The sequence below is a fragment of the Phaeoacremonium minimum genome (genome assembly GCF_000392275.1).
Source record: "Phaeoacremonium minimum UCRPA7 unplaced genomic scaffold PA7_03_scaffold_146, whole genome shotgun sequence".
In the NCBI taxonomy this organism is placed as follows: Eukaryota; Fungi; Ascomycota; class Sordariomycetes; order Togniniales; family Togniniaceae; genus Phaeoacremonium; species Phaeoacremonium minimum.
Genome location: NW_006921053.1, coordinates 160,718 through 182,196, shown reverse-complemented (window position 1 = coordinate 182,196; position 21,479 = coordinate 160,718). Strand labels below are relative to the sequence as shown.

General features: G+C 51.2%; 3 protein-coding genes across 3 annotated transcripts; 1 reads left to right on the top strand and 2 right to left on the bottom strand.

Annotated features, from left to right (window-relative positions):
• Positions 1 to 8,457: 8,457 nt before the first annotated feature.
• UCRPA7_2028 (putative glycoside hydrolase family 15 protein) lies at positions 8,458 to 10,483 on the bottom strand (the record flags this gene model as incomplete). Its single annotated transcript, XM_007914605.1, has 3 exons — positions 8,458 to 9,602; positions 9,996 to 10,208; positions 10,258 to 10,483. The coding sequence occupies 3 exons, from the start codon at positions 10,481 to 10,483 to the stop codon at positions 8,458 to 8,460; spliced, it is 1,584 nt and encodes a 527-aa protein (XP_007912796.1).
• A 2,264-nt stretch (positions 10,484 to 12,747) lies between these two features.
• Positions 12,748 to 14,309, top strand: UCRPA7_2027 (putative glycoside hydrolase family 13 protein; the record flags this gene model as incomplete). The annotated part of the gene is made up of 3 exons (XM_007914604.1): positions 12,748 to 12,762; positions 13,297 to 14,076; positions 14,163 to 14,309. The coding sequence occupies 3 exons, from the start codon at positions 12,748 to 12,750 to the stop codon at positions 14,307 to 14,309; spliced, it is 942 nt and encodes a 313-aa protein (XP_007912795.1).
• Positions 14,310 to 17,193: 2,884 nt separating this feature from the next.
• Positions 17,194 to 19,108, bottom strand: UCRPA7_2026 (putative sialidase-like protein; the record flags this gene model as incomplete). Its single annotated transcript, XM_007914603.1, has 2 exons — positions 17,194 to 19,006; positions 19,101 to 19,108. The coding sequence occupies 2 exons, from the start codon at positions 19,106 to 19,108 to the stop codon at positions 17,194 to 17,196; spliced, it is 1,821 nt and encodes a 606-aa protein (XP_007912794.1).
• Positions 19,109 to 21,479: the final 2,371 nt, after the last annotated feature.

Below are 21,479 nucleotides of genomic sequence, written 5' to 3'. Positions count from 1 at the left end.
CACTGCTGCCCTGTTTCAGTATATACAACTTTCCGCTGTAGATCAGGGAAGGTCTGTTGCGGGTCAAGGACTTTGGCTCAGCAGCAACGTGCCAAGCTAGTCTCATCATTACTATTAGGTAGACCAAATAATAGGAACGATAGCATATGAATTATTGACAATTTGTATTCATGACGAAAGCGCGTAGTTCTATTGAAGGAACTAGTCGAGCCGAGCCTTGACAACTGCTCAGTACGGGGGAAGTTCTATGCCTTAGACAAGACTGAAACCTTTGTATAGCGCTGAGTTGCCCTGAAGTTGAAACCAGCAGGCAAGAGGAGTCCTTTTAGACAACGACAGTCATTGAGCTATGAACACCCTTTAAACGTCCTTTTTCTCCTTGGAAATGACGAAACCTGAATCTGGAAGGTTGGCTGCGCTCAGAAAAGAGATAAAGCTCCTCCATCCCTGTGTCTTCTCTTGTACGCCTCCGAGTTGCTCTGTCACCTCCGATGAGGCTTGATGGTCATAGCCTTCGTCTGTGTTATAGATAGTGAGCCCATACTTTGCTGCTATATCCTCAGCGGCAGCGGTCAAGATTCTTCGCTTCTCGGGATCCCGGACACAATTCGGTATCATCTCGTTGACGTCCGTAGATAATTTGCGCACAAGCCGGTCAGCCCCCTTCGTAGGAACTTCGTCCATAATCTCTTGCAGAACTCCTGTGTATCCCGTCATTCCTCTGTCGTACTCCGTCGAGTCGAGAGCTTGGTGATGGGTGTGAAAGTAGTAGAGCATGATACTAAAATCTGCCATGTCGTAACGCCGGAAGGGCAGCAACCGCCACTTCAGGTAATCCCAATCTTTCCTCTTAGGAAGCTGACCTCTCTTACAGTGGCAAGCAAAGTCGACCAACTGCCGACTAAAATCGATGACCCGAGGGAACAGATAACGCATCGGAACCCAGTGAGGCAGTGTGCGCGGTCCAGAAATTGGGTGTACGCCGAATCCATAGTCAACTAAGAGCATTTGCTCAAAGAGGGGGCTCACAACTTCAGCGAGCAGAGCAGGATTGACGAATGGAACCATGCCGCTATACTGCGTCGACATGGTTGCCCTAATATGTTCACTCTCGTTCTCTTGCTCGTAGAGTATTGCCGCAACCGACTGGAGCACAATTGGTAAGTTCTTGATGTCAAACATAGGTTTCCACTGGCCAATAAAATCATCTAGAGACGAGGTCTTTGCATGTGATACGACTGCCTCCAGCTGTCGCAACGCTTCCGTCCAATGCGTGTTCGGCGGGGCGCGCATGCGATGTCGGTACTCAGGCCTCTCGGGGCGTAAGGTGCGGTGATTGACTTCAACGTTCGTAGGAGGGAGACAGAGTCGCTCCAATCGCTGGAAATCTGAGTCATCCCAAGGGGGCCAGGTGGGCTTGGTCTCCTCGGTGCTCATGATGCTAGGGAGCCCCAGGGCGTTTGTCTTCGTAGGCTGCAAAAGAAATAGGGATGTCGATATTCTTCGGTTTAGCTTTGTACAAGTATTCGAACGAGTAAAGCGTGGGTTTTGCCGGAATTTGTTGCGCCCAACATAATCCCCCAACGCGGAACAGCCTTGAACAGGAGAGTAATGCAATGGTACTATCTATCTAGGTAGGGTCAGAAATCTTGTCATGATGAGGTGTTATCTTGGCTTAAGCTTCACCGCTTAACAGAGCGCCGAGGAAAGAATAACCTTAATCATGGCCACAGGTAAATGCTCAGAAGAATAGCGGAAGGCATGCTGCACATGCTCCTTCTACGGGTCTTCTAGAGCACCTAGTCTCCTAGGTACCTAAACCTGCCTGGGTCGGTACCTGAGGTGGCTATAGGTAAGTAGGTAGGCAGGGGGCGGCCAAAGTTGATTCTACCATGGTAGGAGCCACTGCGGTGGTGTCTGCCGCAATTCCTGCGCCACCATGGCCGGGAACCCCAAAACCTTGATCAAGGAAGGAGAGAGAAAGCTAATGCTCAACATTCAACTTCCCTTTGAGTGATGAAAAAGATCTAGGTACTTAAGGTGCTCAAGTCAGAGTAGTTTGGTATACAAATCTCCAGGGAGCTACCACAAAGTGAGGCTAATGAATCCAGAGCGATCGATACCCCCGTCGATGTTTTGGCAATGGGGAGGAGTGAGACCCTTGGAAAGAGGGACGTCTGTGCATCACCATTGAAAAACAAAACTGACGGGTCAGATATGAAAGGGTATGGAGATTCTGATAATGGGAACAGATGTACATGGTTAGCCTTCAACACACCATTGGCTCCCATTCACCCTCCCTGCCATCCTTCAATGCAGTGGCTTGATGGTGGCCAAGGAAAGGACATGCAGGGGATGAGCGTCCATTGCCAAGTTCTTGATATCTTACGTAGTGCTTGTCAGCTCACTTTCTCTTCTCTAACTATCAACAATCTCCACTGTCTCGCGAAGTCTTCTTCTTCTGCTGCCGATTTCGCTCGAACTCATCTATCTTCTCGTCGTATTCTTCCCAAGCCTTAAGCCGCTCAGCCTCTGCTCTCGCCTCCCAACTAGCATGTTCCTTGTCAGACAGGGCAACCTAGCGTCTGCGTATCTTAAGCGATCAATCCTTGATAGTTTTGCGGTCATTAACGGTGATGCTTTTTCCTATCTCCTGGTGAAAGTGCCTTGTCCTATTCTTTTGAATGGTCATTGATGACCATCTGGGCTTGCTGCGGTGTATTATTGACGCCTTTAGTCGTCTAGTTGGTAGATCTGGGGGTTTGCATTCTTACGGACTGTTGACGTTATTATATATGCTATGGTTCTTACGCAATTTGCAACCATCTGATGGTGGAGGCATCATAATGTGTAGTAAAGCAAGTTGGTCAACTCGAGGGGGTTTTCATCACGCTAATATATGCAGCGAGGTCGATCGTGTCGGTAAATGATAAGTTGCATATTCATGTTGAAAAGCAAGTCAAGCAGTGTTGTCATCACATCTTCGCCGCCAACGTCAACTTGCGGGGGTTCTCCATGCGCTGCTTCGGCGTTAGCTGTTCCAGATTGTGCAACGGACTGTATCCTCTCAGGGGCAATAGGAGTCGGATGTGCTACAGACGACTTTCAGTGTCAATGCTCTTCTACTGCGGCTATACAGAACTCCGCGCTGAATTGCATTTTGGCCGGGTGTGGTGCCGTCACCGGCGTGGCCGTTCTTAACTCTGTTGGTGCTCTTTGTTCATGTGTCACGGCGAACCCTACCACACCATGCATCACCGTGACATGTATCACCGTGATCTCGTCAACTATCATCTCGGTCAGCACCTGGACTTCAGCTTCAGTGGAAACTTCGAGCAGTGGGAGCTCGTCTTGGTCAAGTAGCCTAAACTCTCAGACCTCGCCCTCATCTACATTGGCTGCCTCGAGTATAACATCGCCTAAGATTTGTACCATCACATCTCTTCCCGCCACATCAACATGTGGTGGCTTGCCATGTGCTGCTTCTGTATCTGCTGTACCAGCATGTGCTATAGACTGCATTTTGTCGGCTGCAAGCGGTGTCGGGTGTAGATCAACTGATTTTAAGTGTCAATGTTCACCATCTGTAGCCATTCAGAATGCTGCTTTGAATCGTGTCCTGGGCAGCTGTGGCGCGGTGACTGGCGTAGGTGTGCTCAGCTCGGTATCGGTGCCCTGTGCATGTGTCACTGCCAACGCGACTATTCCATGCTCGACGACCGTCTCTTCAATTCCGCTGTTATCAACTAGCCTCATCAGCTCTGGCTCCAGCAGTATTATGAGTTCAGCAGAAAGCTCCTATTCAGCTTCTATTCCTTCATCATCGGCGGCATTTACCGCTGAATTGAGTTCAACAACCGAATCCTCGACACCGTCATCTTCTTTCGCGTTTACCACCACTTCAAGCATTACCATCAGTAGCTCTTGCAGTATTGACACCATCACATCCGATTGTCGGCCCGTCGCAACGTCAGCAGTACCATATGTGCCCAATCTTGCTTCAGCAGCTACGCACCAAGCGTTGGTTGTGCGGTCACGCACTATTCGTGTCAGTTCCAACCCGTGGCACAGGCATCCCTTTCACATCTATTGCTTCCGTGTGTTGTTGCAGGATGTGCAAACTCTGACCTTCCCAACGTCATAAATGGCGCGGCTTCGGTCTGCGCATGCGCGACGAGGCCGCCAGATACGATCGCCTCTTGCGCGACCGTTAGCGCCACATCTACTTACGGCTCCTCATCAACGGTGACGTCAAATGAGAGTGAAGTGGCAGTTCCGTCGGAATCTCGAGCTCTCTGTCATGTCCCGGCAGTGGATCGTTAACGTTGACTCATTCTTCTGAACCCTGCTCAAAGTCAACGAAGACTGGAGGTGAGAGAAGTTCAGAGGAACCAACGACTATCAGTAAAAGTCAAATTTCGACGGCTACAACTCCATGCTCCAGGTCAAGTAAGATCGGTAGTAGTGAAGGCAGCTCCGAAGAGGCTACAACGGTTACTGATATTGAGGCTTATACTACCACTACTCTTTGCACCACATTGACGGGTGGCAGCCCAGGAAGCAACAGCAATTCTCAGAGCAGTGGTCACATTTCGACTGCTCTACCATCTCAGAGCGATGGTGGAGGTGGGACTCAAGGCGGCGGAGCCGCGCCGACACTTAGTGGGCCAACGTCAATAGTTTCTGGCAAGCAGCCCTATATCTGGTGGAGGACCAGGCTCTGGTTCTGGTTCTGGTTCTGAAGTTTCCGAGAGTTCCGCAACGAGCAATTCACTTGGTAGGCCATTGCCCACTACCGCTGGAGCTCCTGGGGTCGTAACGGCGGGCACTAAGCGTCAATATGATCTCGATTCAGCAGCTACTTTGCTGCAGGCTATATTCATTGCTATATTCTTCGTATGATTATAGCGTTGTTATTTGGACTGTAGTGGCGGCTCTTCATAATTGGGTAAACCGAAACTGAGCAATTCTATCTAATGTAATTTCACAATGCTTTTCAATTCGGTAATCACCATCGCTATGTTGTAAAAGCATGGTCTGATAACTGCCTGTAAGAAAGAGATAAGACTCAAAATCGCTGAGTTTCCCGAGAATGACTTGAACCGTAAGTACCTGTTGAGAAGTTACCTTTCAACAGTACTGCCATTATTTACATCTGAAAGTTAACATGAGATGCTATATACGAAATGATATATACAAGTGAAATTTGAGGCTCAATGAATCAAGCATGGCTCTGAGACAGAACAGCCCGGACGTCTTGCTTTCTTGTTACTAGTCAATGCATTTAACTTGCCAATGTAGTAATGGCTTAGATTGTTGGCCATCCATCAGACCCCCAGTTCAGGATGTTCCACCCAAATTTCGATTGTGAATATGCCACGCCAACAGTTGGATCCACTATTGCCGTCAATAATAGATCAGAGGCGGGGATCAGAGTGTTTTCAAGGACTCACGATAATGATAGTAGAAGACATCCCCGTATGTAGCATCATGGAAGATTCCTTGTCCACCAGGAGCGTAGACGTTATCATGGCTTGCAAGTACTGTCGTACCGCCACCATTGGTACACGAAATGCCGCTCTTATCGACGAATGGACCAGTGGGACTGGTACTCCGGCATACAACAACATGGTACTCCTCTCCTGCTGGAGGCTTTGGCGAGTAGGTGCAGCAGTCGCCGACGCTTAAGAAGAGGTAAAAATAGCCTGCATGTAACCACGTGAAAGCACCTTCAACCTGGTGGGCACCGGCAGGGTTGTAGGCAATCTGTGCCTGATTACCTGAAGCAAAGATGTAGTCTCCATTGATCGCAACTTGGGCTTGGTAGATGTCGCCCCAGTAAGAGCCCCACTGCAAGTAAAATTGGTCTGCGCCAGTACCATTGACTAGATTTGGGTCTATGGCGTTATAAGGCTTGCTCGAGTCAGAAGCAATCACGGCCCCATGATCCGTCCAAGTTCCTGCATCCAGTGTCTTAGATGTTGCATAGCCAATGGCTGATGTCTGCGAGCCTGAGGTCGAAACGGAATAGAAAAGATAGTAAGTACCACGTATATAAGAGACATCTGGAGCCTATGTCTGAATGAGCAAATAATTCCTGATATAAGCGTAGCACCGCATTTATACCCATAGTTCCGTATTGCCAGGCAGATTTATGACACTGCTTCCGCTGATAACACTTCCCGACCGCGTCCACGGCCCGGCCAAACTAGTCGCAGTCCATATTCCAATCCCATACAAGGTCGAAAAGCGAAAATATTTGCCATCAGCACGCTTGACAACAGCAGGATCATGTGTGAAACAGTCGCCAGAGCAGCCCAGGGGATTTGTATACGCCTGAACAAGAGCCGACATGCAGGCCCATGACGCTGCTATCAGGTTAAACGAGAACTTCATAGTGAGAGTAGGTAGTGTCTGAAGACTACATTCATCGTGCGCGTACCACTATCTTTTGGACAAGACATCTTAATTATATCTCTTTAACGTGGCCGGGACCCACTAACACTGAAGCACCGCATCATACTACGTTTTACTCTACATGTGTTTGGGGGGCTGTGCCGCAAACTACCTTGTCACTTCAGAGTCGGCCCTATATAGGCGGAAAACGAAGCATTTAGAGCTGAATGACCAATGAGAAGGCCTATATGTGGTTCAAAACGTTACTGTCTGTCTTCTAAATGGACTGTTCGAACGCATCCGTGACACTACAGTGAGAAAGGTATTGTCTGGTAATGCGATTTCTTTCTGAAAGTCTTGTTGATGGATTGACGCGTGACCCTAGCATCACATCGGGCCCCTCATTGAATGTGCGTGCACGGCACAGCAACCCCTTCAGACGGTTATAATCCTTTAAGTCGGCGGTAGCGTACACTCTACACGACCAGCGTCATGATACCCTGACTAGGTTCTTCTGTTAGTAAGCCTCCTGGAACTGCCAACACGCCATGATGTAACGTAGTCCATGATTTTATCGGCGAAATACCTCTCCACAATCTTGCCATTGATCTAGCCTTTCTTATCTAGTAAACCTCATATCACACACCTGCTCGACTATATACCCCTCCGCCTGGTTCTATATCAGCTTCTATGCATTTTGTAATGAGACAAGCAATGAGTTCCCAATGATCATGAAGTCATTCATTATCACTATTTTGCTCGGCGTTGGTGCTTTAGCATCACCAAGAGTATGTGTATTCTCATCACAATGAGGTTCTTCTGATTAACTTGATATGCTCAGAGTCTCATCGGTCGTGATTATGATGTGTATCCTTCTAGGCTTACCTGGACGGGGGCAGTAGAACTTGGTAAACCAGACATGAGTTTCATGGGCACCGCAGAGGTTTGTACTTCTGACTACCTGTTTTACGAATCATCTCTGAAATGCGACTCCAGGAAATATACCAACAGATCATCCAAATCAACCCCAATTATGATACAGAAATTGGTATCAACAGCCGAAACTCGACTGTCCAACCAAAACAATCAGCTGTGATTGATAAGCGGTCTCCCCCAATTGGCCCGACGTCAAGCGTACGCTCGAAGCTCTTTGCTCTCGCTCTCATCTCATCTAGATAACCATCATTCTGACACGCCTTCCAGAACTATGTTTGTTCTTATGGAACTTACGTTAACGTTGACGGAATTGATACAGGGTCAGTTATCTCCTTTTCTGTCGGACCACCGAAGTAACTCTAACTTCTTGGGAAGCATCACGTCCCTATATCAAATAGGCACCGGCTCTTGTACAGCTCCGCCGGGCTCACCAGGTAATGGAGGCTGCACGCGCGTGACATGCTCTGGCGGATCCGGTATATGGCTGTGTAATGATCAGAGCTCTACTTTAACGGTGCCGTGCCAGCTTGTCGCTGAGTAAGTTATCCAATTTGGCATCGAGTGCATCATGAACTGAACTAGAGACAGTAATGCCGTCGAGATACTAATCAAATGCCAATACACAAACTTTGTGAGCAACAGCTGGGTTTCATACGTTCGTGGCCAGGTAAGTATTGGACATTATCCGTATGTTCTATATCAGTACCATCTACTAAAGCCACATCTTATAAGATATTCTCAATTAACAGCGCGTGGAATGTCATAATCAATACTCCAGGCGCGAGTTGTTAATGGTTTCGAACTATTTCAATACAGAGTGCACATACATTTTGAGGATCAATATCAGGGACTCGCTTTGGTCACATAAGTTACTTTCTCCACGTATTTATAGCTATTGTACATATTCATAGCCCTTATACATACAGTTATCAGTCATCGGCTTAATTCATTCTATCGCTGGCGCTCATGCAAGGTGAAACCGATGCTTAGATATTTCCACGCCTGAATGCATCTAATCGAGGATTAAGACACATGCAAGTCATTTTTTGCCTAAAGAAGTCACTCGAGTCAGTGCTTCCCACCCTCCTCCTCTATAAGCAACCTATCAGAAACCCATAGGCTGTCTTAGGACTGCCAAGAATCAGAGTTAGTCACAGCAGTGGCACAGCTCGCAGGAACCGTATAGGTGTGATTGGGGTCATTCTCCCAGGTCACGGCGCCGCTGCTGGCGACATTGATATACTTGTACTGGATGACTTGACCCGCCGTAAGGTTGATAGTAACTCTCCATAGCGGGTTCGAAGATGTATATTGGTCGGCTGAGAGCGCGATAGCTTTGCTTGTATCCCAGCCGCCGAGTGCGGCGATATCGCCGACGATCTTGATAGTCTGGCCATACTGTGTCGTAACGAGCTCGTTGAAGGTCACTGCGACTGAAGTCGCCGCGGCACATGCGGTAGACGTCGTGCTAGATGTTGATGAAGATCCAGTTGCCCGGGTTGTCGAGGAGCTAACGGTGCCGGTGGGAACGCCAGTGGTCGGAGTTTGGCTGGCGGGGAAGCTTGTAGCAGTCGCGGAGGTGTATGATCCTTGGATAGAAGTTGCATAGCAATTGCTAGGAACTGAGATAGCGGCAGAATTGGCCCAAGCGGCCGGAACGACAGAGCGACGTCGCTGAGCCGCCGATAAGATTGAGGCATAACTCCATGTGAGGTCCCTAGCCGACAAAGGCGAGCCATCGGACTTGGAGAATTGCTCTGCCAGGGAGCCATTGGATTGGGCATAAGTGGCACCGATGTTGATATATCCATCTGCATAGGTGGTAACCGCACTGATGATAGAGTTATAGGTGGTTGAGCCGGAAGCATATGTGCCTGTGTTGATAGATGACACGAAGTCTCGGAAGAACGCAAGTGAAGTCGAGGTAACGGTGATAGACCCCTGGCTCTTCCACACGTACAAGGCATCATATAGTTGCTCTGCCGCAGCAAAGGTGTTCAGATACCACGGGTTGCCGTTGTAGTAGCTGTCTTCGGGGTAACGGCCAACTGCGACAGCAGAACCCTGAGCGATTCCGCTATTGATTGAGTAGATCGAGCGGAAAGAGTCAGTAACGACCTTATGATTAGACAAGGCCCTGTCGCTGCAAGGTTGGAAGGTATTGGCATCGCATCCCAGGCTGGCATCAAAATTATGGATGGATGTCAAAATTGAGTTGGCGTCCTTTCCATTGCGGTTGCTACCACCGTTGATGTTGGAGATAATGTAACCTGAAGACGAAGACCAGAATCTCTGCTGGAAACAGAGAATCTGAGGAGCGATGGCATCACAAGCGCTGCAGGTAGTTCCAAGAAGCGTGGCTAGGGCACTACCTTCAACAAGGGCTCGATGTTGGCTGGCAACAGTGAAGAAGCTTGAACCTTGCACTTCTTCCCATAGATCAAAACCTGTCTGGTTCCAGTATTGGGCCACGTACGCCAGGTCATTTTTGATGACTGGCCACACAACAGAGCTGGCGGTAGAGGTATAGCCATTGTTGACGAGCCACTTAGCATAGTGGATAAGAGATACAGCCCGCAACGCTGGCCCGTCTCTTTGTGGACGACCTGCCCCTTGTTAGCGACTGGAAATGTGGCAATCTGTTGGCTACATACCCCAGGCACCAGTGAAAGCTCCCATATTGACCAGGAACTTCGGCTCTCCAAGTCCAGATCCATCAGAAAGAGATCCAGACGGATTGCTCACGCCCTGTAGTTTAGCCTGGCCGACGATATAATTTTGGATGTTCGTCTGGAGATCTGCATCATACTCCTCAAGAAACAGATCAATGATTGCTTTGAACACGAGTGCTGCATCTCTAGTCCAATGGTAGTAATCTGATAAAAATTAGCATCAAATTCATGTTCATCGAAGTCAGTTTCTTACAGTCCGGGTCTGCCGTGCTTGGAGAGGCAATAACGAGCCCAGAGCTCACGCCGGACGAGTGACAGCCATTGGGCCCAATGTTGCACAGGAGCTGGGCCCGAGCAATGGGTAGCTCCGTGCTGAGCCACGTATCGACATTCACTCTCTTTGACAACTCTGCTGGATGACCAAAGACGGCCTGACAGGCGAAGCTGCCGAGGGCGAGGAGAGATGAGAAGGCACGCATGATGAGTGTGAACTGTGAACCGATGCTACTGCTGATCAACTATCACGAAGACCTGAGAGTTGAGCGGTGAGATTTATAGAGTCCCGATAGCTCTTACAATGACGCTAGATCGGTACTCCTTTTGGTGATTTTGGACGTGTGTGAAGCCACATGCAATAGCGCCGGAGAGAGGTGAGCTGGAGCGCGGCAAAACAAGGTCGCATTCGGCCGTGTTGTAGGTTGGCCCACCTCTCTGAATGTCGGCCCTTTATCGGCAGGGTTATTGAAGTATCAACAATGAGGGTCTGCACAGAAGATTAGTGCCAAGACAGCTTTGATCGCTCTTCAGCTTGAGCCGGTACGACGGATTGAGGGCAGGAGAGGAAACGGCAACATCCGTTCTCTCATCATGCCTTGAACCAGGATCATGACGAACAGAGTTTGGCTAAGGCTGCATTTACAAGTTACCTGTGCAAGAGCTGTAAGCTCTGTTCTCCGGCTAGGGAATAGCAACACAAGTAAGACCAGGAACGCGGACAGATCCTTCAGGGTTGTCGGAGTTCGGTTGCTCTCCGTTGGGTGCAACCTGGAAAGCTTGGGTCCCGCAGAATGAGGAACAGGATGAGCTCCCAGGAGTATCGATAGCATCCAGCTGCTCAGTGGCATGGCACTTGGCGGCTTCTGAACCCAGTGCAGTATGTGCTCCGGCACAACTGAGTTAGCTCCGGCTCTTGGGGCCCCGGATCAGACAGATATGGGATAGATAGCCGATGCGGGGACTCCCCACATCGCGTTGCGTGCTTGGAAACGGCCGAGAACCGTTGGAACTACCTGTAAACTTTGTTTGCTCGGGCCTGTCACTTGACATGTGGCATTGTCATAGTATATTGTGGCGGTCATGCGGGGAAGGTCAGCTCATGCGGAGTTGTCTCTCGACTGAGATAGCTGTGCGCCTCCTCAGCTATAGCAAAGCTGACTTAAGCCTACCCCAATTCTCTCAGGAGGGTGCATGAGTGTTTCCCCACAATCAGGAAAGGTCGGATGCGCTCCAAGGATAAAATCGGACCGACGATAACGGACTCCAGATCCTATGCTACAGCAGAACGGTGGTGGCAGATGACAAAGATAATTTTTCCGTCTCGGCCAGTTACTAGAGTCTTGTTGCCGGTGGCTTTGATTAGTGCCGTCATTTGGCGATGCTGAATTGTCGATGAACAAGTCTTATGGTAGGCGCAAGCAGTATCTGGGGAATGATCGCCCTAAATCGGATCAGGTATTCACGTCATCGCTGGCTGGACCTTGCATTCTTGGGCGACCAACTCTTGAAGGTCCCGGATCCGGGGCTAAGATGTCTGCAGCAATGCGACCGAATTAAGCCCGGTCTGGAAGGACCAATCAGTATTGACGTTCGTAACCAAACGTGCGATTCGCAGCAGTCAATTCACCCCAAGTGGAAGGCGAAATAGTGCTATATGCTCTGGGATAGGCCGATGTAAGGCTGAAACACAGATCTAGTCCTTCCCCTGAGGATGGCATATCCCCTGACCCACCACATTCATTTCCACCCCGTCAGGAGATGAGGCATATTCAGGGCAGGACACCCTCGGGTATCGTGGACAAACGACATGCATGAGAAAAAAGCTTGGCTCTTGTGGAGCACAGATGTCAAAAAGGCCCGAGCTCGTTGTTCACAATGGCAGCAGATGAAAGATCGGTATTTGACAATTGGCAGCGCTCGCTTAAGAGACGGCAATCTATATGAACCTGGTTGTGTGACACGGGAGAGCAGGTGGCTAAGTACGGGGTATGTTGTGGAACTTGTGGGGAATCGGGCCGCATTTGAGTGCGTTTCCACCCATTGCACCTGACTAGAACTGCCTTGAATGTAATTCATAGGACCGAATGCCTCGTCATCGTTGAGTTGATAGTAAACCTCAGTCATCATTGGCAACGGCAGAAGATGCAGCCAAAGTATCAACTGTTCACGATCCGGCCATAAAAGCATCGGTCTTGAGTGGATTGTGGCTTGTGGCTTGATAACTAGTTCGCCAGAGAAGTGCAGTAAAATTGCCGACAGGATGATGAGACACGTCTTTTCTTTGCTGCTTACAGCTCTCTCTGCTGCTGCTTTGAGTGCGGATGATTGGGCAAAGCAGTCCATCTATCAAGTTCTGACTGATCGCTTCGCCCGGACTGATGGCTCAACATCTGCGTCTTGTGATCTCTCAAGCTATTGCGGAGGGTCATGGCAAGGACTTATCAACAAACTTGACTACATTCAAGGAATGGGCTTTACAGCGGTAAGACGCTTTCTTGAAAGAGTTCTGCTGTACATACTGATATGGCGTCAAAAGATTTGGATCTCACCCATTGTAACTCAGATCTCAGCTGCAGGCAATACAGATGGGTGAGTGAAGTGTGCTCCAAGACGAGGAAGAATTAACTAATTATCATTCAGAGACTCTTATCACGGTTACTGGGCAAAGGACTTCAATAGTCTTAATAGTCACTTTGGCACCTCAGACGACTTATTGCAATTATCTACGGCATTGCACAACAGAGGCATGGTATGAACAGCTTGCTCCACTTTGGCTCTAACGGACATTCCACTAACAGAACAAGTATCTGATGGTTGATATTGTCACAAATCATATGGCATATCCAGGATGCCGGACTTGCGTTGACTGTAAGTGCTGAATCCAAAAACTTACAGGACCATAAAGTATGAGCCGTTGACTTTGTTTGTAGACTCGACACTCAATCCATTCAATTCGGCATCTTATTACCACACGCCTTGTGAGATCGATTATTCAAACACAACTTCCGTTCAACAGTGCTGGGAAGGAAGCAATAATGTAGCACTTCCAGACCTCAGGACCGAGGACCAGAGTGTACGAAACTTTTTCGATCCGTGGATTGCATCACTGGTATCTACGTACAAAATCGATGGCCTGCGGATCGATAGTGCTAAACACCAGGAGACTTCTTTTTGGCCAACCTTCAGTGGTAACTCGACTGTGTACATGGTTGGCGAAGTCTATGAGGGCGATCCAGATGTGTTTCTGCCCTTCCTGAGTGTCTTCCCTGGATTGCTCAACTATCCTGTGTGGTACTGGCTCCAGCGTGCCTTTGAGTCGACCAGTGCCACAATGACCGAACTCAACACCGGCATCGCAAACATTCGAGGCAAAACTACCAAGACTATCTACTTTGGTTCTTTCAGTGAGAATCATGATCAACCCCGAATGCCTGCATGGAGTAGCCAATCAAGTGACACTGCACTGATCAAGAATGCCATCGGCTTCATGATGCTCATGGATGGCATTCCAATCATCTACCAGGGTCAGGAACAGAAGCTCACTGGTGGCACTGTGCCGGCCAATCGCGAGGCCATCTGGCTCACCGGATTCAACACTCAAAGCGAACTGTATCTGTGGATCACTCAGATCAATAAGTTCAGAAATGCAGCCATCAGCATCAATAGCGGCTATGCTTCCTCCCAAGCCACCTCATGGACACCTGATAGCAAAACAATTGCATTGCAGAAAGGTCCGTCTGGCTATCAGACAGTCAGCGTCTTCAATAACATCGGGTCGTCTGGCAGCAGCTATTCTGTCAGTCTGGCTTCAAGCAACACTGGATTCAGTGCCAGCCAGCAAGTGGTTGACGTGATTGGCTGCACTTCCTATACCACTGACAGCAGCGGAAATCTTGCATTTACGATGACAAGTCTGCCGAAGGTCTTTTATCGCTTGGACAGGCTCACCGGCTCGGGCATCTGCCCGTCGCTGACAGGAGGCACTACTTCGAAGGCATCATCTACGGCAACAACTTTGGTCACACGTAAGAACTCCGATTGATGAACCAGCACGCATGCCAAGATGTGTGGGTTTAACCAGAAACGCTAATCATTGCTCAAGGTACGTCCAGTACGGCAGCGTGCTCGACGCCAACATCCGTAGCCGTGACTTTCACAGAACAGGTGACGACCCAATACGGGCAGACCATCAAGATGTAAGCCATCTATCACTTACCTACTAAGACTGAAAGCTAATCGTCTCCAGTGTCGGCAACGTTGCGGCTCTCGGGAACTGGGATACAAGCGGCGCAGTTGCTCTGTCCGCATCGTCCTATACAACAAGCAACCCGATATGGACTGGAACCATAAGTCTTCCAGCCGGTCAGTCGGTTCAGTACAAATTCATCAACGTCGCGAGCAGCGGCACAGTGACCTGGGAAAATGACCCAAATCACACCCTGAGTGTTCCAGCAGCTTGTGGAACGACGACACTGGCCGTTTCGAATACTTGGCAGTCGTAGGAGACTCGTGTCTTGATTGAGCCTTTGCACTCTTCAGCATGTATATATTTGACAGAATATGGGCCACTCAAATCCAGCTAGCGATGTATACTTTTGTTGGAGGAGATCTACAAATCATTTGTTCTTCGAATGTGTTTCTACTCACACGATCAAGATTCGATGAATCATGATCTTGCATAAGGCTAGCCGAGAACAGTGATTCTAGAACGCCTTTGTGGCGTTTCAAGCTGAGGCTGAAATTTGTAACTTTCAGCTTTGCCTTTTAGAAAGTCTCTTGAGAGAACTGAGCTCGACGGGGTAAAATATCCCCACGCAATTTGCCAGGTTAGTTACGTGTTATAATGCGCTGGAGACACATCAAATAGAGGAGCCTCAGGACAGACCTCCATTGAAATGAAAGGTGACAAGATGACGGACACCAGCGCTGCGAGCCCCACGCGGGCGATGAACATTCTTCTCCTTGGGCCGAGAGGAGTAGGTAAAACAACATGGATTAATGCAGCGCTAAACTATTGCAAATATGTGTCTCTACAGGAAGCTTTGAGAGCAGATGGCCTGGTATACGCAAGCCCCTCGGTGTTCAGTGCGCGGGCGATTGAGGGAGAAAATTCCGTCCCAGTAGTTGTATCAACTGGCTTTGATGAAGGCAAGAGAGTCAAGAATTTGAACGATACAGTTGAGAGGCTTGAGCCTACAGGCATACAGTCTCGCACGCAAAAGACCACGGTGCACTGCTTCAGGCTTGGCAACTCGGCAATCCGCTTCATTGCATTGTGATCTTCATCGAGTCTACATGGACAGAGCTGAGATCAAAGCTTGGTTTGCATTCTATTCTCTCACACCTCCATCTCAAAACGGCAGACAATATTGTATTTGGCTTCACCAAGACATCAAAGACAAATTTTCTTTCTGGAAGGACCGTCTACCCATTGCAGTCGTGGTTGAATGAATACGCAGATTCCGGCCTGGAGTTGACAGGAGAGAGAACGTTCTGTTTCGACTCAGAGGCGTCCCGTTACCTCGTGGCAAACAGGCAGGGCTCTGATCTTGGGGGCCGGAGCGACATGGAATATAGCTGGGAGCACTCGTCCACCGAGATGAGGCGCATGATCGACTATTTTGCTTCGGCTCGGCCGCATCAGCTGGCCGAGACAGCTGAGCATGCCTATACTCGCCGCATTCTGCCCATCCTAGCAAACCAGTTGTCTGAGTCTGAAATGATGATTAGAACTACAATCGCCTTGCTTGAGGACCAAAACCAAGGCGTGGTAGATCAGCAGCGGATAATACGGAGCCTTCAGCAGAAACTCAAGGTCCAAAGAATCCTTCTCCAGTCAAAACCCCTCGACAAGCCACGCACGGTGTGTAAACATCTAGACTGTGTCGAGTACGTTGACGACGGCAGCGGAGACGGAACGATTATCCCCAACTACAAGAGCCACTGCCACGAGCCGTGCTACGACATTGGACCGGTTCAGCTGGACTGCGTTGGCCATCCCGGATTACTCGATTGCGCAGCATTCAAGCAAGGAGAGTCATGCATCAAATGCGGCCATCACTGGTCAGAGCACTTGCACGTGTTATATGAGATTGTGGGGATACCGACGGAGGTCGTGGATACGGAAGTCGAACGGATGTTGGCCCTTGCAAACGATCAACTTCAGGTGCAAGAAGAAGCGGTGAAACGACAAGAACATAGAAATAAAGTATACCAGGAGGAATTCAACATTATGAAGACAGTCGAGTCACAATCACGCATTTTTTTGGGGCGAAAGTCCTTCATGACTGGTCGTATGGAGAACACCCAGGTTCGGAAAGTGTTGCCAAAGTACCCGCCGTCCATGACCTTCACGTCTAGTATGACGCCTTTGAGCAGTCGGACCAGCCAAGAAGAATATATGGACCCAGTGGGACGCAACTATGGGAATACGGAGAGTGAAATTAAGGTGAGGATGTTGGTGGTGTCCTTGTCGAAACTGAAGGAAATAGGCCCGTGCTTGAGTGACAAGCTCCAAGAAGACAACATGACGCCAAATTCCGTGTATGAGAAGGTCCATGATATTCGATAACAGCAATAAGGACAATGACAATTCAAGTGTTCAAGACTAGTGTATTAATACTACTAGCTACTAAGTATTCCGCCCTGTAAATGATAATAGACCGAACAATGCAGCGCGAGCCGTCATGGGTCTCATCCCTCATCCCAGTCGTCCCTCATCCTCATCACGCATCACTCATCCCGCCCAGATTACCTGTAGAAAGAAGCCGATTAAGAACCCAAGGTATACCTAATTCCCATTTTATATATATTCAGGCAGGAAATGGACCAGCCACCCTGCCTGTCTGTCTGTCCGACCTTCCTCCCAGCAGGGGTACTGTGTAAAACCCCCCGATTCCTTGCCTCCTCCTCTCTAACATCCACCGTACCGAACACCGCGCTTCCCCAGCTCCTTGCGGCCTACAGGATCCTCGGGCCACACCCATCCACGAGCTCGCTTCGCCTCTCGCTTCTCCGCCAGCTGCGGCTGCGGCATCCACGCATCGCGCGCAAGAGCCTTGCGGCGCGTGCCCTCGGCAGGAGCGCCAATCTCGCTGCGCCAGTGCGCGTGCCCCATGACGGGCTCATCAGACGCGAGCATGCACAGGCCCCAGAGCGCCAGGCAAGCCGTCATGTGCATCTCCTGGTGGCCGGACTGCTGCGCGCCATCCGCGCCCTCGACGTTGCCCTCCTGGGAGGAGGACGCAGGCGCGGGCACAGCGCCGCCGCTGGCCGCGAGCTGCACGGTGCCGACCTCGAGGTAGCCGTAGTGCGGCGTGTGCTCGGCGCCGTTGCGCACGACGACGAGCTCGATCTCGGTCAGGATGAAGCCGTAGCGGCAGCCGTGCTCGCGCATGGCGTGGTGCAGGTGCGCCAGCCCGCGCAGGTACTCGACGCGCTTGACGTTGCCCTCGACGCGCATGCCCGTGTTGAAGCGGTCGAAGCTCTTGACCAGCCCCACCACGCGCGCCGTCGGCTTGCCGCCGAAGATGGCCGCCGCCGTCGCCGCCTCGCCCGTCATGTTGGCGATGAACATGTGGTCTGACGAGGTGGAGGCGCTAGCAGCGGCTGCGTGTGAGGACTGCTTGGAGGAGACGGACAGCTGGAGGGGGCGGTTGGAGGAGAGGGCAAGGGCGGAGTTGAGCTTGGGCAGGTAGAAGTTGGCGTAGATGGAGTGCAGAGCGCCCTCAGTCTCTGGATGCCTGGTGCTGGTCATTGGTGTGGGCAGTAGGGGTGCTGGCACTGGGCATGATAGAAGGGCAGCAGCACCAGGGAGGCTGAGGATGGTGTTGGTGCTGAAGGCAGTCCATGGTCTGACTTGCCTCACGTCCCACCAGAAGTGTTTGGTGTGAGGGTCACGGAGTGGGAAGGAGATGGTGCGCACCAGCGCCGGAGCAGGGTTGGGTCCTGTCAGGTAAGACAGGAGAGTGGTGTTCGGCGTTGGCTCCGGAGAGATGGAAGCAGCAGCAGCAAGGGGTGAACGGGCACGCGGCGCATATGGCTGCGAAAAGAAGTACGACTCTGGCTGTGAGACGACCGGCATGACCTGGGGTTGAGGTGTCGGTGTTGCACTGCCCGAAGAGGGAGCGGCAACGTACGAGGGCATCTGACGGTACGTAGGGAAGCCATACTTCTCGAGCGTGACATTGTCCAAGCTGCAAGATGATGCTCGGCGGGAGTGGCCGCCAGTGAAATCCTGTGACGGAGCAAAGCTCACAGGGGAGCACAGGAGGTTTGGCGCATTGGATTCATCCGATAGCTGGGACGAGAAAGAGACATTGGCAGTCTGCGCAAAGTTGATAGTCTCCGGGTTGGTGAAGCTACGGTGGTGCGTTGGGCGATATGCGCTCCTGTTGGCCGTAGGGGCAGGAGAAGTCCTCTGGCGCTTGGGAGGGGAGCCAGTGGGCACGGCGGAGGATGGTGCGATGGCCTGGTCCTGAGAACGGATCTTGGGCAGCAGGAGAGGGCCGTGAGTCCGGATGGGAGACCGGGCGGGTGTTGTCATGCGGGTGCTGATGGAGTCGGAGGGCGACGACTCGATGGAGTAGATGGAGCCATGTGAGCTTGAGCGGGCGTGTCCGGGATGGTAGGGCAGCTCGAGTAACGATGGGTCAAAAGAGAAGCTCGGGGGTGTGGAAGGGTCGCATGGTGGGAAAGTGAAGTCGAACGAAACGTCCGCTGCCAGACTGCAGATGTGTTAGTGCCCAGTCGGGGCTGTGCCATTGGGCGGACTCGGGTGTGCGAGCGCGAATGACATGTGGGAGATGGGCATTCACTTACGTGGACATGGTGTCGATCGGATTGTCTGCGGCGTGCCTATGGAACGGGGCCGAGGCGCAACAGGATTAGGGATTAGAGGATGAGAGAGATACTGAGAGTGTATCTGATCAGGAGACCGGCTCCGGGGATGCGTCTAGACGAGGATATGAGATGTGGAAAGGTGAAGAGAGAAGTTGCTGTGAAGCAATATAAGGATGAGGTCGTTTGCTTCACGGCCTGCCTTGAGTCTTTTTTCTATGGGATGGGCTAAACAAGAGAGACAGAATAGAGAAAGTGGGAAATGGTTGGTGGTGATGGTGATGATGAGAGGAATAAGAGACGACTGATGAGATGAAAGAGCAAGAGACACCATCAACAACTCTGTTGGGGTGGGAGGAGCGGTATTCTTATCCTCGTGCGAGGCGTAGCCCAGATCACGACCGGGTGGATGTCTGTCTGTCTGTGTCTACTGGATATTCTGCTCTACTTTGTGTGTAAGTCGTCTTAGACTTGAACCCGGCCCTGGCAGCGATCAGCCGATTTGGGGCTGGCATGGGTAGGTTGGGTACATTGGTACATTGCAGAGAGAGAGAGAGAGCTTCATTCTCTTCCTTCTGATTGCCAGAAGTCTAAAAGGCGCCCCAAAATAAACATGAAACGCGGAGTATGAGGGAACCCATCGTGCTTCATGTCGCTCGACGTCAGGAAGCAGGGCAGATGGGGCGGCCCAGCCATGTAAGAGAAGCTCGCAGTCGGCGCAGAATGGATGCTGGTCTTTGGTCGGCCGGCCGCAGACCCAGATGCAAAATCAAAATGGCCGGATACGTACCGACTGTGCCTACTGGGCGACTCTACTATGCAGTAGGTAGAGGAGAGGAGAGGAGAGGAGAGGAGAGTACGTACCGCCCCGGCTTGGTGGTCCGGGGATGTCTTCTTGAAGTGGATGTGGATGTGGTTGTGGTTGTGGTTGTTGTCGAGAAGAATAGAGGCTTCACAGTGGGAAAAGTTGGCATCGCTTACTATGTGTCGCCACCCATTGCGCCGCCATTTGTACAGTGCCGGCCCGCCCATCTCCATCCCACCGTCTCTGCTGTCTCCCTGCATCAACGGTGCATTTCGCTGCAAGTTGGCCCAAGCTCTCTGGCGCAATCAGACTCCAAGATCAAGCCAGAGCTTCTTCTTTGTCGTCCGAAAAAGGACTCGTCGACAAGGGGCAGGCTCGCAGGCATGGCACTAATTCCGAGAGTTGAAGCTGTCGATGCGGACATGAGAGCGCTGAGTGGCTGCTGGGCCGGTGGATTCCATGCAAGCAGCCCTGCAGCCAGGCGTCTATGAGTCATATTTAGACACATGGCAGAGCATACGGCACTACAACTGCAATGACTGCACAGAAGTATCCATCGCAGGGTCGTATCGAGCTATGCAGCTAATCTAGTGCAGCGCTCCCTGAAGTGGACTGCAAGAGCAGCCATTCTCCAGGGTCCGGATGTATCCTGCAGCCCGCGAGACGCGGTGTGGGGGAGCCGGGCAGCCGTTATCCAACGCGACTCGTCTGCTCTGCATCGCGAAGTCGAGTCGGTTCGACACGAAGACACGTTCGTCGACGTGGCCTGCGCTCCTCATCGCCTTAGGGACGCATAGGAACGCACAAGGACGCATCTCGTGCCGGAGAACCCCCCATCCCCCTCTGCTCCCATCACCAATCTACGTCTGTCACAGCTGCTCTAGAACTCTCTGAAACTGCCGCAGCACTGCGCAATATGCATATCCCGCACTGCTCTCCTGCTCTGCTACACTACGTCTGCTGACGCTGGGCGTTGCACCAAGCCCCAAGGACTGTCTGCCGGCCATCTCTGCAACGTCGCACTCCTCCGACGAGATTGGGCTTGCGTTTGGGCATCCGCGGGCATCCGTTGGCTGCCGTCGCCTCAGTAGACGCTTGCGCTTGCCGGGCTCTCTTCTCCCCTTCTCCCGCTCTCCTGCTCTCTCCCCACGATCGCCTGTTTGAGCCGTTGTATGGCATGACTATTTTTAAACGCCCCTAATAGCCCCGACTCCCGAGCGCCTGAACGGGGGAGGAGAGAAAGGGGAAGGGGCGGCAAGCGCAGAGTAAGGTAGGTTGGTACGCATAGCAAATTCTGGCCCAGGGTAAAGCGAGCGCGTACTGAGATTGCGCTCGGCTGTCTCAGACTCTAGGCGGGCTTGGAGGCGCCCGGGTACGGGTGTACACCAGTTGACGCTTAGGTAACCGCGGCGCTGGGCGGCTACAGCATTACATACATAGTACCCAGGCATGACGGGGGACATTACGGGTGTGAAGGAAACCCCCAGGTCAGGTGCTTAGTGGAACGAGGGCCAAATTACGCACGGCAGAAGCTTCGGCGGCAGCAGCCTTCGGTC